Source organism: Gekko japonicus, unplaced genomic scaffold, assembly GCF_001447785.1.
Source record: "Gekko japonicus isolate JY-2015 unplaced genomic scaffold, Gekko_japonicus_V1.1 scaffold5143, whole genome shotgun sequence".
NCBI classification, from domain to species: domain Eukaryota; kingdom Metazoa; phylum Chordata; class Lepidosauria; order Squamata; family Gekkonidae; genus Gekko; species Gekko japonicus.
The window spans coordinates 43,717-60,860 of record NW_015162629.1 but is presented as its reverse complement, the minus strand read 5'-3'; the positions used below and the strand labels follow the sequence as shown (position 1 = coordinate 60,860).

The 17,144-nt window shown below is 48.3% G+C and overlaps 1 protein-coding gene across 1 annotated transcript in view; it reads right to left on the bottom strand.

The window, feature by feature from the left end:
* Positions 1-2,026: 2,026 nt before the first annotated feature.
* LOC107106368 (phosphatase and actin regulator 3-like) overlaps positions 2,027-17,144 on the bottom strand; it is a gene marked incomplete at its 3' end in the record, with an annotated part of 51,100 nt that continues 35,982 nt past the window's right edge. Inside the window, exons 4-5 of the mRNA XM_015406505.1 lie at positions 9,139-9,345; positions 2,027-2,201 (exon numbers count right to left, since the gene is read on the bottom strand). Of these exons, the coding sequence (XP_015261991.1) occupies positions 2,027-2,201; positions 9,139-9,345 (382 nt within the window). The remainder of the gene's footprint in view (positions 2,202-9,138; positions 9,346-17,144) is intronic.

Genomic DNA, 17,144 nt, shown 5'->3' with positions numbered 1-17,144 from the left:
TCCTGGAGAAGTTGGCATAACACCAGGCCATCCAGGTCGGGCCAAAGCACACACTATTTGCTTCTAAGGGACAGTACAGTTCAAATGAAACAGCACCATTTCGATGGTTTGGCATTCTACTGAAAATGGAGACATGTGTAGAGGGCAGCATCCTAGTAACCTCGTCTCTGGCTACTGGGTGTGGATCCAGTTCCGGTGGTGCAGAAGCCGGTGAGCCTCCTCCCTCATGCATCTCCTGGGAGAGGCACTCAACGTGCAGAGGTCTGAGCAAATATAAGCTTGATTCTCACTGTCTTCCATGTCTGCATAGTGGGGAACAGCCTTATACTGGGTCAGACCATTTATCTGTGGCAGAGAAAGGTCACTACCATAAACCTCAGGTCCTTCAACTGGAGATGTGAGGAACTGAATCTTAGACCTTCTGCATGCATTGCATCTGCCTTACTGCTGGGGCTGCCAAACCATGGCGGGGGATCCACACGTCTTCACAGGATCCCTACCGTGGGGGACAGCGATATGCGTTGCACCGCCGTCGCCAGGATGTGACGCTACGCGTCGCTCTGGCAAGGGGACTCCAAACAGCCCCGTTGCCAGAGCAACGCATAGCGTCACATCCTGCCGACAGTGGTGCAACACGTATCGCTGTCCCCCGCGGCAGGGATCCTGTGAAGACGTGCAGATCCCCCGCTGTGGCTTGGCAGCCCTACTTACTGCTGAGTTATATGATTAGGAATGGGCACGAACTGGCTCACAAACTAACGTTTGTGATTAATTTGGCCGGTTCGTGGTTTGCAAAGTAAAGTTCAGGGCAGGTCAACCGGTATGAATTTACCACTAACTTTCAAGCTGTTCCTGCAGGTTAGTGAATGGATACATTTCCAGACAGACGGTCTCCACTCAATCTACATGATTACCAAGCTTCAAAGCAACAGGGGTGTGTGTGAAATTTGGAGGGCATGTAAAGGAGCATCTGGGGGGAGGTCCCCCGCAACTTTGATGTATCTAGCTTGCACAGAATCTGTTCTATACATTCCTGAACCTGTCAGTGACAGGAGGTCATTTTGAAAGCTGCAGGTTCAGGAGGTTCAGGAGTGTATAGAACAGATTCTGTGCAAGCTAGAGAAACCAAACTTGCAGAGGATCTCCGGTTGACTCTCCTCTATTTGCCCTCCAAGTTTGGGGGAGGATTGGATATATGGGTCCAAGTTACAGCCCCCCAAAGAAAGTGCCCCCAAGAAAGTGCTTTCTGGGGAAATGACAGGTGGTCACCTTCTTTGGGGGGCTGTAACTTGGACCCCGTACATCCAATCCTCACCAAACCTGGAGGGCGGATAGAGGGGTGTCCCTGAAAGATCCGTTCTGAGTTTGGTGTCTCTAGCATGCTGGGGGGGGTATTCTACTGGGTCATGAACCTCATGAACAGAACTGGTTCATTTAGCTCCTAAAAGTTCATAACAATTCCTGGTTCGCGAACTGGCCATGTCATGAAGCAAACCACATTTTCCTGTTTCATGCCCATCCCTGTTTCATGCCTATCAGATCTCCATGCACACAGGTCTCCAAGTGGCGCACCCATGTGATACACTCCATTAGGTGTATGGCTCCAGGTGCATGCCTGTTCCGCCATGATAATTGGACCACCACTCAGTCAGCATCTGAACCAGGCTTTTGTTATGGTATTGAGGGATGATCAGAGTTGACAACCTCCAGGTAGGGCCTGGTGATCTCCTAGAATCACAACTGATCTCCAGGTGGAGAAGCTCAGTTCACCTGGATAAAAGGGCTACCTTGGAGAGTGGACTCTATGGCATTATACCCCCCTGAGTTTCCTCACCCTCCCCAGGCTCCACGTCCAAAGTCACCAAGTATTTCCCAACCTGGAGTTGGCAAGCCTAGAGGTGTTCAAGCCTCAGTCTTACAAAAATGTCTCAGCAAATGGGAAAGGTCTTATGGAGGCAAGTGGCCATTCTTGGCTCAGGGAAGTTTCCTGGTGTTCAGCACACCTTGCACCTTGCAACGCCCTTACCTGTCCTGCCGATGTTTGGTGGCAAGAGCTCTGTGAAGTTCCTCGATGACTCGGCTGGGAGGTAAAGGCAGGTGGACGGCAGCTAGGTGAGGAGAGCCGGTTGGCGTCGTATGCTGTCCTCTGAGGTGGGGATCGGAGACTTTCTGGCCTGAGGGCTGGAAGGGAGCAGCTTGTCCTGAGAGTTGGGAGGAACCAACAATGACATAATTCTTCAAGATGGTGGATGGAGGGGATTTCAAGGCTGGCTCATCTACTTCACTTCCTGCTGTCAGAAAGAAAATCACAAGAGGTTGTTAGTTCCTTCCTATATACAACGATGGACTTGCAATTTAGGGCTGCCAGGCAACTGGCAGGAGGGTTGTGGGAGGGGTCATGGGAGGTCACACAATTGTGTGTGGCACTACTTCACTTCCGGTTAAAAAAAAAAATGCTGGAGGTGAAAATGGTAGCTCTAGGAATCACTAGAAATTCTATAGGAAATCGTAGAGTCTTTGGTGATTCCTAGAGCTACCCTTTGTCACTTCTGGTAAGAGCTTCTGGTGCTGCATTTTCTATTTAAAAATCCCCCTGCCCACACCAGGGGGTTTGGAAGCTCTAGCTCCCATTGAGGACCTATATTGAAGGGCTCCTATGGAGAGAGCAGACATCCCTTTAGAATTACAGGTCTCAGTTTAGCATTACACTTCCCTATGGAAGAGCTGTCTCCAGTGAAGCACATGCCACTTTGGATTGGATTGCCATTCCACGTGAACACAGTGCTCTGCTCAGGCTGTAGTAGGGTTGCCATCCCCCCGATGGCGGTGAGGGTTCACCCAATTTCAGGCTGCTGGGGGAAGCCCCGCCCCTGAAGAACCATGCCACGCCTGATGTGCCCGGCATGAGGACGTCACCCAGAGATGACACCATTGTGCCAGGCACGTTGTGCAGGGGACATTCTAGCATCTGGCTAAAAATTCTATCGTGACCATAGAGTTTTTAGCCAAATGCTAGAGTGTCCCCTTCATGACTTGCCCAGCGCAATAACATCACTTCTGGAAGACCCAGGAGAGCAGGCTGGAGTCCCCCACTGGCAGAAGGTAAGGACCTGGCAACCCTAGGCTGTAGATGGCAAAGGAAGGTGAGAAGCTATATTTCAGGGAAGCTTTCCTCTAATTTGGAGCTGTGGTGGCTCAAGTGGTTAAGACGCTGAACTGCAGGCTGTGGAAGGTCAGTAGTTCAGCAGTTCGAGACCCGGGTGCCGCATGATGGAGTGAGCTCCCGTTTCTAGTTCCAGCTCCTGCCAACCTAGCAGTTCGAAAGCAAGAAATTGCAAGTAGATAAATAGGTACCCCTTCGGTGGGAAGGTAACAGCGTTCCGGGCGCCTTGGTGTTTAGTCATGCCGGCCACATGACCACGGAAACGTCTTTGGACAGCGCTGGCTCTTCGGCTTTGAAACAGAGATGAGCACCGCAACCCTAGAGTCGGATTCGACTGGCTTTCGAGCAAGGGAACCTTTACCTTTTCCTCTAATTACTGATCTGGTCATGGTTAAGGTCCTGATGGTAGGGCTGTCAGCCTACAGGTGGCACCTGGACATCTCTTGCTGTTGCAATTGCTCTCCAAATGAGATAGGTCAGTTTCCCTGGAGAAAACGGCTCCTTTGGAGGGTGGCGTCCTCTATGGCATTATTCCCCACTGAGGTCCCTCCTCGTCCCAAACACTTCCCTCTCCAGGCTCCACCCCCAAAATCTTCTACCGTTTCCCAACCCAGAGAGGGCAACCCTACCTGATGAGTTCCCTTGAAGTGGGATGAAAACCGCGGAAGTAGGGCAATAGTAGAAAACGTTGGTTTTGGTGGCCAGCTGGCTTATCCAGGCCACAGGCCTTGATTCGGCAATTTGGTAACACGCAACGAATTCCCATGTTTGAAACAGAAATTTCCAAAGAACATCAGAGATCATTGCCCTTACTCCTAGGGTCTCAGATTAGCTTGCACGGCTCTCCCCTCCTCCATTCTTACCCCCACAACAACCCTGTGAGGTAGTCCAGGTGGAGAGACAATGATTGGCCCAAGGTCACCCTGGGAAGTTCCAAGGCTAGTGGGGATCTGAAGCCGAGTCGCTCCAACCCCAATCCACCCTCCAATGACTACGCTTCACTGTCTCCATCCAACGCAATCCTAAACAGATTTTCACACCCTTAGAAGTCCATTGACATCAATGAGTTTAGAAAGCTGTAACTCTGCTTAGGATGGGATGTTTAGCTTCTCATTGCTTTTCGTTTTGGCTTCCTCATGAGATGGCATTATTGGTAGTGAGTCTGTATCACAAAACACCTATTTCTCAGCATGTGAAGCAAGATGGAGTGGACTGAGAGACTGCTGAGTTAGCACAGCTTTCAAAATCTCTCTACCTCCGTGTACTGCTTGAGGAAGTCTGTCTTGGTGTATCTGAAGAAGTGTGCATCTACTGTTAGCCGAATTACTTTATTTACCGCAATTGGCAATTTATAAACTGGTTCTTGCCAACTATACCAAGGTCCTGTTCCCACCAAGGGTTACCAGAGAAGGAGTCGAGGCTGTTGTTGTTAAAATAAATGTCTTTTACTTAAAGAATATAAATCTCATACAAACAATACTGATACACTCACACAGTCAATCAAGTTCTTTAGAAATACAGTATTAAATATAAGCACAGTTGCATTAGCAGGTGGGGATGATGATGGGCAATACTTATCTGTCTTCACAGCTTTGGGTGTTCCAATGAAGAATGGATGGGAAGAAATAGAAATCTAGGGAGAATTCGCACACGACCAGAACCAGCCAGAATGTGTGGGTCTCTTGACTGCAGATCAAGAGATCAAAGTAGAGGCAAGGGTTTGGGGATAGCAAGTGGGACTCAAGAGGAGTAAAAAGCAGACAGGGGTTTTTGCGGGGGTTGCTAGCTAGGAAGGGCCAGGTGAATGGTCCCAACCTTTTATAGTGGATCCATTAGGTGGGAGGTAGCTGTTCCAACCTGTGGACCCACCTACCCGTTAGTCCATCCCCAAAACAATCCTATTGGTTGCCTATAGGAGTGGGAGGTTACCTATAAGGAGTGGCCAATATTGTAATCTAATACCTTACTCAAAGAAGAGCATCTGGGCAGGTGTGAAAACCTTGGCATCACGATGATTCATTGTAGTGTTGATGAAGCTGGCCATTCCATTGTAAACTAAATGTCCATTTGGCAGGAAATACCAATGCAGGAACAAAGCAGTGATGTGTCCTACGTGACCACAAGTAATTCTGCAATGGGGGCTGTCTCTGCTCGAGTTGTTGTTTCTTACTGCTCACAATAATGGAGGTGTGTGCTTCTTCACCAGGCTGATAACTGTGTAACGGAAACCTTATTCACGTGTAAGGCTTGTGCAAGTACCTTCTATGTGTTGCATCACAACAGGTGACTTGGAATGTACAGTTCTCTGAGCCTATGTGTGTGTGTGTACAGTCCATTGTGTGTAGCAATAAATATAAGTCCATAAAGCAAAATATCAAGTTCATTCTCTAACACTACACTTGCTAATTCACTCAGTTCTCACTTATACCCAGAATTAAACTTTGTTGGTCTGAAAGGTGCCCCTGGACTCAGACTTAGTTTTCACATCTGTTTGTTAACTCTTTCATTATCTGTATGCTAATCTGCTCCTCATCACAGATTTCATCAACTGTCTTATTCCAATGTTAGCTATACTTATCGCTCAGTTACTTATGCATCTTGACTCTGACTAACCCTTCCTGGCAACTAACGGCCCCCCTCTAAGCTGTGGAGTCTTGTGAGCCAAAATTCTGCTTTGTGAGCGACTGGCATTAAAGTTGTGAGCGAGCGATTTGGCTACTGCATAAATTAATTTGCTCTGGAGCCCTCCTTCCTGAGCGAAGGCAAAAAGGTGTGAGCCGGAGGCTAAAACGCTGTGAGCCAGCTCACACTAACTCAGCTTAGAGGGTACACAGCCCCCCACCTTTAGGTATGGCTTTGGGAAGTCTGTTTCAATGTATCTGAAGAAGCGTGTATGCACACAAAAGCTTATACTTTGTTGGCCTTAAAGGTGCCACTGGACTCAAACTTTGTTTTAAAATCTTCTGCGTGCCCTGATAGGGCCAGGGAGTGGCAGTGGGACAGGCTGTGTGCTTTTTTATTTGCTGCAGTGTTGGTTGGTGTTGCCAGGTCCCATTCATTGCCTTGTATGTTACCTAATCTACTCTAAGCCATCCCTGTTATGACCAAATTTGTTTAATCAACCATATTTTTGTTACTGGGGCCCTGTTGGCTCAGAGGTTAAGAAGCCGAGCTGCAGACTGGAAGGTCTGTAGTTCGGCAGTTCGAGACCCTAGCGCCGCCTGTCGGAGTGAGCTCCCATTTCTGGCCCCGGCTCCTGCCAACCTCGCAGTTTGAAAGCAAGAAATTGCAACTAGATAAATAGGTACTGCTTCAGTGGGAAGGTAACAGCGTCCCATGCGCCTTGGCATTTAGTCATGCTGGCCACATGACCACGGAGAAGTCTGTGGACAGCACTGGCTCTTCGGCTTGGAAACAGAGATGAGCAGAGTCCCCTAGAGTCGGACTCGACTGGCTTTCGAGCAGGGGAAACCTTCACCTTTATTTTTGTTACTCTGCGGGGTCCTCGTGCCTCATTGGGCCCTTCAGAAGGCCAACTTAGCCTGAAGAGGAGGTAGGGAAGGTGTTCTGAGCTCTTCCTGGTTCAACCCATGCCAGAGTTGTGGCGGCCACTGGAAGTCCCACCCGCAATGCAGGCTTATGATCAGTTTGTCACAAGTCTCACATCTCATTCTCTATGCTCATTGCAGAAGCATAAATATTGAAAGTTACTAAGATCTGCAATGAATATCTTAATGAAGAACGGCCATCTGTAATAAATGAAATGTTATATTCGTTAGCAACCAACCATCATGTTTTGACCAAAGTATTTTTCTTGCTAAATCATTCATTATTTCTGTGTTTTATTTTTTTTAAATTACCCATGGCTAGTGTGGTGAAGAAAAAATGTCAGCAATGCTGAATGGAGTCCCTGGCCCATAGTTTTGGTCCATCACCACAGGACAGTAGGATGCCAATGTGTTTAATATGTATGACTGCACTTTCAAATGAGAGCATGCCGCCATGTTTTGGTATTGACCTATAAGGCCCTGAGTGGCTGGGGACTAGTGTACCTATGGGACCGTTTCCTCTGTTATGTTCCCAGGAGAGTGTTGCGCTCTTCAGACAGTAACCTACAGGTGGTCCCTGGCCCCAAAGACAATCTGCTGTTCCCTTGTATGGCCGTGGCCCTGCCCCCAGCATGCCCGCGTCACTTCCGGGTGATGTGCACGTCGGGGTGGAGTTCCCCCCAGGGCCCAATCCGGTGCCGCCAGGGAACGGGCCTCTGGGGCGGGGGTTTCCCCGCCCCCCGGGGGGGACTTGGGATCCCTAATTGCATGTCATCTCTCAAAAATACCTTTACATGGCCGGTACCAAATCCTAAGGGAACCTGCTTCCCACAACCTAAGGCTCTCACAGAATGAAGCCTATTGTATGTGGGCTAAATATCCTATTTAGGAGATGGTGGCAGCTACATGCATGGACAGCTTCAAGAGGGAATTGGATAAACATATGGAGCAGAGGTCCATCAGGTCCATCACAAGGTGTAGATAGGAACTCTCAGTCTGGGGCAAGTGATGCTCTGTATTATTGGTGCTTGGGGGGGGCAACAGTGGGAGAGCTTCTAATGTCCTGGCCCCACTGATGGACCTCCTGATGGCACCTGGTATTTTTGGCCACTTTGTGACAGAGTGTTGGACTAGATGGGCCTTTGGCCTGATCCAACATTGGCTTCTCTTATGTTCTTATCAGCAATGCAACCTTCTCCCCTCCCGATCACCATTCCCCCTATGATTTTTCACAGATGTCAGCTTGTCAGAATGCACGATCATTTGCAGGCAGAGACAGAGATCAGGAGACACAGGGCTGCCATCCAAAATCAGATTGTGGTGTCAACTCCTCTCACTTCTGTAATGTGCATTACACTTCATACCCCGTTCTGACACCACAGCTTTGTGCATGTCTCCATCCCTGCTCCACATCACTGGCTGCTACTTACAGGGGATAGAGAAACATGCAACATCACGATATCAGATCAACTGTGTTTTATGTTAGAGGAACGGGAGAACCCACCACAGGGATACCATTTTCAGTGGCAGCCCCGTGTCTCTTCCAACAGAGCCCAGTAGAACAAAGTTCGTGTCCAGTGGCACCTTTAAGACCAACCATGTTTGCCCTATGCGATAAAGATTGAAGATTGGGAGAAAACATGGAAATCAGTGAAAGTATTAAGAGCAACGCCATACAAAGAAAATATAATCAAAATGTTCTATAGATGGCACTAGACACCAGACAAATTAGCTAAATGCTATAAAGATATTTCGGGAACATGCTGGAGATGTAAAAAGAATATAGGAACATTTTACCATATATGGTGGAGGTGTGAAAAAATAAGTAAATTTTGGAAAAATGTTAAAAATCTGATAAAAGAGATAACAGAAATAGAAGTCCAGAATATGCCAGAAGTGTTTCTCCTAAATATGATACCAGAAGGAATTAAAAGAGACGATCGCGAGGTTATACTTTATATTCTCACGGTAGCGAGAATCCTAGTAGCAAAAAAATGGAAAATGAATGCAATATCTAAAAAAGAAGAGATAATTGAAAAAACCCTAGAAGTAGTAGAAATGGACAGACTTAACTTGACGCTAGCAGGGAGAGATGATAATGTTTTTATGAAAAGGTGGAATAAAGTAAATAAATGGATGGGGAAAAATGTATAATATATACTCCAACATATTATTTGTAAAAAGTGGAACACTTTTGTTTGTTCGATTTTGATTGATGTAATGGAAAATCCATAAATAAACAAGTAAAAAAAAAAAAGACCAACCATGTTTAATTGCGGGTATACCCAGAATTAAACTTTGTCAGTCTTAAAGGTACCACTGGACTCAAACTTTGTTCTATTATTTCAGACCAACACAGCCAGTGCCGACCTGGACAGGGTCCAGTACTTCACCATAAAGGAGTCGTTTTATATGAATGAGCCTCACCTGGTACAATCTTTGAGACTTTGGGTGCAGTCTTAGGTGGTAGTATTGGAAGCGATGGAGGGGGGCTGGGGAGCTGTGCGGGGTTCCTGTCCATCTGGTTCTGGGGTGCTTCTGTGGATTCAGAAAGAAGTAAGGCTTGTGGATGCTCTTCGGAAGCTGGCAGGCTGGCATTTTCTCGCTCGTCTGTGGAAGTGGGCATCTTCTTAGCTGAGGAAACAGGAGCAGAAGCAATGGGGTTGGCGGGATACGAAATTAAGATGGCTGACCACACAAAGCAGGCCAGGCCATAGAGAGATGGAGGAGCAGAGGGGCCCTGGCACACACAAGCAAACAGCGCCCCCTTTCTACAATGTGTATCCATAGATTTCATTTCGTTCATTTCGTTCCGTTTATTAATCGCCTATCCCCACAACTGTGGAGCAATAGGCGACGCACACAGTTCTAAAAAACGTAAAAGCCGTGTCCAACAACATACAGTAATTAAAATCAAGTGGTGAAAGTTTTTCGCTCCCTCCCAACTCTGCTATGTGAGTGCTTTACACGTTCAGGGGGGAGTAAGTTCTATAAGGAATAAGGGTCCAGGTAGGGTGCCAGCCATGACGTTGACCATTGCTGTCCTCAACCGAATGCCTGGAGGAACATCTCTCTGTCTTACAGGCCCTGCAGGATTGCATAAGATCCCGCAGGGCCCTGATGTTGTTTGGCAGAGAGTTCCACCAGGTTGGGGCCAGGGCTGAAAAAGCCCTGGCCCTGGTCGGGGACAGCCGGACCTCTCTAGGACCGTGGATCACCAGCAAGTTGTTCTGTGAAGAGCGTGATGCTCTCCCGGGGGTGTACAATGTAAATGCTAAGTGGCCAACGGACGAGGCGGTTGGTGGAAATAGGGCTGCCAAGTGGGGGCGGGGGGGCGGGGAAACCCCCACTTTGGAGGCCCGATTTCCACCGTGGTGGAATCGGCCCCCGGGGGAACTCTACCCCCAAAGCTGCGGCACCGGAGGTGACACAGCCACGTCGCTCACGTTGGGGGCGTGGCCCAGATCGTCGGGGGAAAAACCATATGGTTCCTCCCCCGATGATCTGGGCCACGCCCCCAACATGACCGACGTCGCACATCACTTCCATTGGCACGTGCGCGCATGCATCTGGAGCCGGCTCTTGGACCCATCGGAGCCTCCCCCGCCGGTGAGTTTGCGGGCCTTGGCAACCCTAGGTGGAAATGAAACTGGACTCACGTATCTGAGGAAACAATTACAGGTTGTGTTGGGATGGAATCTCTTAAGCCCTGAAGGGCTTTTTAGTTACAAAATATGCACCAGACCTCAGGATCTCCCCTTGTTTCCTTGTGTTTCTTTCAATAACAAGAACAACAGAACTGTGTTGCGTTGAACTGATGGTCTCAAAGAACACAGCAGCGGTAATGAAGCGCTGCAAAGCCTGTTATTTGCAGCTAAGGATCAGAAAGCCAGTTCTCCACATTTCGTCAAACTCTCAGAGATGCCAAGAAGACAGAACTCAAGACAAAGCAGCGCAGGCAGAGATGCTCTGAGCACTCAGGAGCTCCCACTGAACACCAACTTAGTATTGCTTGACTCTGGCCTCAGGGATGGGTGGGAGAGTAGGGAGCGATGGGGAAGAAGCAGAGGAACGGAAGTGAGAAAGGGAGACAGAAACAGTGTGGTATAGTGGTTAGAGTGCTGGATTTTGGCTTGAGAGACCCAGGGTCAAATCCCCACGCAGAGAAGGGATGCCAGCCTCCAGTTGGGACCTGGGGATCCCCCAGAATTACAGCTCATCTTCAGACTACAGCGACCAATTCCCCTGGAGAAAATGGATCCTTTGGAGGGCGGACTGAATGGCATTGTACCCCACTGAGGTCCCTGTCCTCTCTAGGCTCCATCCTCAAATCTCCTGGAGTTTCCCAACCTGGATCTGGCAACCCTACCCTCCCTACCGATGGCCAGAGAAGACTTGGCAACCCAAACACAGAAGGAGGAATTACACATTATAGTATTCCTCACTTGAAATGGCCCCACGGAGCTGCTATTTCTCCCACTGGGAAACCTAGGGGTTAACCACTGATACATTTACAGCACTACAGGGCAAACAGTGGCTCTGCAGGGCCATTTCATGTCAAGAAAATGGCAGGAGAGGGAAGGCCATCTCCTCACACATCCCATTTAGGGTTGCCAGGTCCCTTTGTTGCTCTGGTGGGGGGGGATTTGGGGTGCATTCCAGCAGTGGGCAGGGACGTCACGTGATGTCCCTGACATCACCCAGAAGTGACGTCATTGCATCGGGGAAATCACACGGGGGACGCTCTGGTATTTGGGTGAAACTCTATGGTTTTTTTTCACCCTCAAACCATAGAGTTTGCCCAAATGCCAGAGTGCCCCCACGTGACATCCTTGAAGAAATGATGTCACTTCCAGGTGACATCATTGCATTGGAGATGTTGCATGGCAACTTCCCTGTTTAGGGACAGGGTTTCTCCCACCAGTCAGCTGGTCCATGGCAGGGAGAAGCCCCTGAAATCAGGGGATCCCCCACCCAGACCTGGGGCTGGCAAAACTAATCCCATTCCCACAGAGGTCATTTCGGGGGGGAATGCGGGGGAACGCAGTTCCCCCGGGTGAGGTGCAGGGGGCAGGGCACATGACGAAGCCCCGCCCCCTGCTTCCGGCCGCCCCGCTTCCAGCCCTCATTCAGCCAGGAGGAGGCAGGAGAAGAGGGAGGGTAAGTTGCTTCCTCCCCGCATCTCCCCACCCCTGCCTGCCTGGGGCCAGGGAGGGCCTTCGCGGGGCTTCCTCGCACTCCCGCTGGCCTTGCAGGTCCACTGCCGGGCCCCTGATGTCAGGGGGTGTGGCATATGCTAATGAGTTATGCTAATGAGTTCCCCTAGCTCTTTTTCTATGAAATGACCCCTGCATCCCCAATCTAAATAAGGCTCCCACACACCTGAGATTTTTTGACAATTGGTGGGAGTTCCATGTCCAGAAGTTCTAGTTTCACATGTTGCTGGGATGACCCAGAGATGTCTGAATGTCCCTCACCCATTGGCTCCTCCCAGGAGACCTTGGCCCAGTCACTCTCCCTCAGCCCAATCTATCTCACAGGGCTCTTATAACAACAAAATGGAGGAAATAGCAGCTCATTGGAGGAAGAGTGGGGTAAAAATTAGATAGATAAACAGGAAGAAAGGTCTGGAACGCCCCTGCATCCCTCCCTCCTGCTCTCCAGTGTCAAAATGGTTCAAGGGGGAAGGCAACTTGGATAGCAATGACTATAGTCCCTATTCACACGTTAAAGTGAATGCGTGTACAACCTGAATGAACATGCATATATCCATAGGGCCAACGTCCTTTCACTTTACAAATGAAAAAGGGGACTAGTACCCAGATAAATGTGGGGTTTCAATCACGCCTTCAGCTGTGCATGCATTGAATGTAACGTGAGAATTTCTCAGTGCACATATACCGAACAATCAAGTGTGTGCACTGTGAATGGGTTCTACGTCCATCCGCTGTAACTTGCAAACAGGGCTTCTAAGTGCTTAGCATTGCCATACCAGCGTTCACATAACTTCACATACATCTTCTCTCTTGTCTTTTTCAAGCAACCGTGTTACGGTTTGCCTCCTAATGAGTTCACGGTCGACTTAATCAAGGTCCAGCCCTGAAATCTCAGGGGACGGGAGACCTGGCATTCCAATCACACAAAGTGGGCACGTGCTCGGGGGCGGGCAGCTTGACTGATGGATTAGATTGTCACCTAAATGTAGAAAGATCAATATTCTCCGTCGAATGCAAGCCGGGGGGGGGGAAGCTTCTAATTTTGAGTGGGCTAGTCTGAGTTTAATCTCTCATATGACTGCACTGTCTCAGATTTCCCGTCTGTGTGAGAGAGCAAAGGGGGAGAGTGGGTGGCTTATTTGTTTGAAGGCTCCTCTTGTTAAAAAGTCAAACTCAACATCAAAAGCTGACAAATGCAACCTGGCACATCGGCACCTTGAATTCCACCCCCCCCCCCCGCCATGGTTAACAGCTGATGGGCATGGCAGTGGATGGTTTCTGTCTGGGGAGACGGGGCGGGGGAAGGCGGATGGTAGAATTCAAAATGCACGGTGCTAGGCTGTGGCCCCCATCCGAGGTGCAAACGGTGCTCCCTGCAGCTGCTTTCAAAGAATGCGGGACTAGATGGGCCGTGGGTCTGATCCAGCCTGGCCCGTAGCTACAGTGGACAAGATTTTTTTTTAGAAGAAGGTTTTCTAAGAAGGAGCGAGGGATGGCGCATGCCCCTCTCCCTCCCTCCTGTAAGATTGGCGGGCCACGTGCTCCCCGTAGATCAGCTGAAAGACCCTTTAAACCTTGCAGGATGGGAGGGAGGGGGGGTGGCTGCTGACAGTCAGCCTTGGGGGTGGATTGCAGCTGTCATAAGGATTAGCAGATTTTCATGGTTGGTGGTGGTGGGGGGTGGAACAGAACATTCCTTCTTTAACATTAAGAATATAAGAGTAGCCAAGGTTGGATCAGGCCAGTGGCCCCTCCAGTCCAACACTCTGTCACACAGTGGCCAAAAATACCAGGGGCCATCAGGAGGTCCAGCAGTGGGGCCAGGACACTAGAAGCCCCCCCCCAAGCACCAAGAATATAGAGCATCACTTGCCCCAGCCTGAGAGTCCCTATCTATACCTTGTGGCTAATAGCCACTGATGGACCTCTGCTCCATATGCTTATCTCAATCCCTCTTAAAGCCATCCATGCTTGTAGCCGCCACCATGTGTTAATCACTCTTTGGGTGAAGACGTTTAAACATTTAAATATTAGTTTTTTTAAAAAACCCTTCTGATAATATTTGAGAAAGAAGGGAGAACACGAACCCTACAGATTTAACAACTGGACGAATCACAGTCAGCAAACATGCAGAGAAATGTAGGAGAAATAAAGACTCTGGGGAAAAGTACAAAAAGACACTGATTCCCCACTCCCTTCATTAACAGCAGAGGTGCACACATGAATGTTTTACTTGTTTTAATTTCATTCTGTTATTTCAGAAAGGGTATGCTTATCGTTTCCCTGAAATTTCAGGAGTATTGGTATGATTTCTGAAATGTGTTTTTAGATTGATGTTTCAGGTACAGAAATATTGGGTATTGGAAGACCTGGACTCTAGATCAAGTGTCCTTCCATTGTTTTCAATGGGCAGTGGACCTGTCATCCAGGCTCCGGAAGCTAGGTCTGTTTCAACTGTTTTCAGTGGGTGGTAGAACCGGCACCTCGATTCTGTAGGCCGGGTCTGCTTCCACTGTTTTCCGGTAGACTTGGCCTCTGAAGTCAAAAGCTCTGGTCTACCAGCCGTCAAAAAGAGTAGGCGGTAAACCTAGAATCTGGACTTAGAGGCCAGGTGTGCTGTACACTGAAAACAGCTGAAATAACCCAAAGTGATAATCCCACTGGGGGAAATATTCCAGATCAATGCTAGAGCATCTTCTTGACATGAAGGTCCCAGGTTCCACCTCTGGCACCTGCAGTTTGTACAGGATTACCCCATTCTGGCCAGTCCAGGGATGAGAGGGAACCCTGCACTTTTCAGCACATTAAACAATAAACCACGAGATGGTCTATACCCTCTCTGGTTTTCAGAACAATTTGCCACCAGAATCTCTTTTCACTAGTTCCTGCTTTTCCTAAGGGAAGAGATTCCAAACCCTTAGTTGGCATCTGGGGCAGAACACATTAGCATCTCAATCCAGAGATGCACACTTTTACTCTTACAAAGGTAGCTTAAGTGGTCAGGGTTAGCCACAAGATTTAGCCTTGGAGTTCAAGTTACCACATCACAGACAAATTAGCAATAAGAAGGATCTTTATTCAGTACAGAGCACAGCAAACAGACTAGGAGATTACAAAATAACAAAGGCTAGGGCAATTTGCCTTAACTACACATTAAAGATACATAGTTACCAATTCAGGAACGTCCAACAGTCCAGAATAGTCCATGGGATTTTGAAGGGAAATCCCATCTTTGCACAAGCATGTGGTCCAAGTCACAAAGCAGGTCTTTGTTTTCCAAGAGACAGCATTTCAGGTGTCATAAAACAGGCAGCAAGAGCCTCAGAGCTAATAGAACAAGAGACTTGAGAACAAGAAGAAGTCACTCCCATAGGGATAAAACAATTATACCCCAATCTAATCATGATTAGCCGTGGCCATTCGGCCAATCACGAGCAGCAGGGGTGTGTGGCCAATTTCAGGTTGTCATAGCTGCACATAAGGTGTGTGTATAGATTGGCTAGGAGTTTGGAGACCCCACCTGCAGTCATGTGAACCCAAACTCAGGGCTCTGTGACACTACAGTCACTTTCAGAGGCCCTGTTTTGGGTGCCGCTGCCTTCTGAGATTAGCTGGGTAGCTACCTGGGAGAAGGCGTTCTCAGTTGTGGCCCCCAAACTCTGGAATTCTCTTTCTAGAGAGACTCACCTGTCCCCTTATGTTGCCATCTTCTACCAGAGGGTGAAGACATTTTTGGTTTTGTTTGGCATTCCCTTAGTATTCCCTCCTTCCAGCCCAATGTTTTAATTGTTTTTATGTCTTTGTATGTGTTTGAATTCTGGTTTTAATTGTTTTAATGGGGTGTTGTTGTTCTTTTTGGTTGGTTTTAATGGCTTTAAACTGTGATTTTATTATTTATGTTCTTATCTGTTAGCCACCTTGGTGGATCTTGTGAAGGAAGAAAGCAGGATATACATTTTGTTAAAAAAATACAATAAAATAAAATATGGGGAAATCAACACAGACAATGGCAGGACATACAGGACAGGTCAGCAAGGGATACAATTCTGCAGACTTCCGGTTTGGCTCCCACGAATGGTGGACGCATCCTCGGGTCGCTCCCGAGGTCGTCTCGCCCGCCCGCGGTGGAGGAGGGAATCCGCGCGAGCGGAGACCCGAACGAGCCCCTCAGGATGAGAGGGACTCGGATCCGGGGCGCGTTAGGGCGCACTAGGGGGGAGCCTCTTTCTCGGCCAAGCGGTCGGAAATTGAGACTCTCGCCATGCCCTGCCCCAATGGACCTTGCTGCGTGAGCGACCCCGTACGGGGTTTAGCGGAGCCACCTGATGTCACCGAGTGATGAAGCAACCAAATGATGAAAAAGAAAAAGTGCGGCTGAAACTGTGAGTTGTCGAACGTGAAGAAAAACAGTTAAGTGTGCCCCCCCACCCCCAGCGAAAAGTTTTAAGGGAGGAGGAGGAGAACCCCCCTCTCCCGCAAACAGAGATTCCTAGCGAAGAAAAAGGGGGGGGGACTGGAATCGGAGAAAAGAAGCCGTTCCTTTTGGTGCAGTGTGAGAAAAGGACAGAAGTTTTTCGTTTTAAAAAGCGTTGTATGAACTTTAATAAAAATAAACAAATTAACAAGATGGCGGAGCTGGATTGTAAAATTAGCGAACAAGAAAGGAGGAGCTTCCGGTCAAGCGTTTTATGTTTTGTTATGCCGGCTGTATAACAACCGGATTGTGAATGACTGTGTCCTTATCTGGGAAGTGTGAGAAATGAAGGATCTATGACAAGCGATAAAGTGCTCTCAATAGCGCTTTTATAAGTCATAGTTGCGGAGAATAGGTCCAGCTAGAGAATGGAGCGTTTAAAAATCGAAAGATAGAAAAAGGATAAATACATTCTCAAAGCTAGAGACCTTTCGAAGAGGCACGAAAGAATAAGGACTGCGTCATTTGTAGCTTGCAAGCGGAAGTGGAAATAGCGACCCAGAGAGGGAGTCGAGAAACCGGTGAACAACAAGCGGAGGAAGTTCCTTTCCTGACTGTGGATTTTAAAAGAAACCAGCCCATGGAAGATTGATTTAAGCGTATTTGAAAAGACTTTATTAACAAAGCACCATTGGGACATTATTAATATACTAACAGATATATGAACAACTGGATTGAAGAAAGAAGTTTGACAACACACTGAAGAAGCCAAAGAAGATTTTTTAAAATTTTACTAACAGATT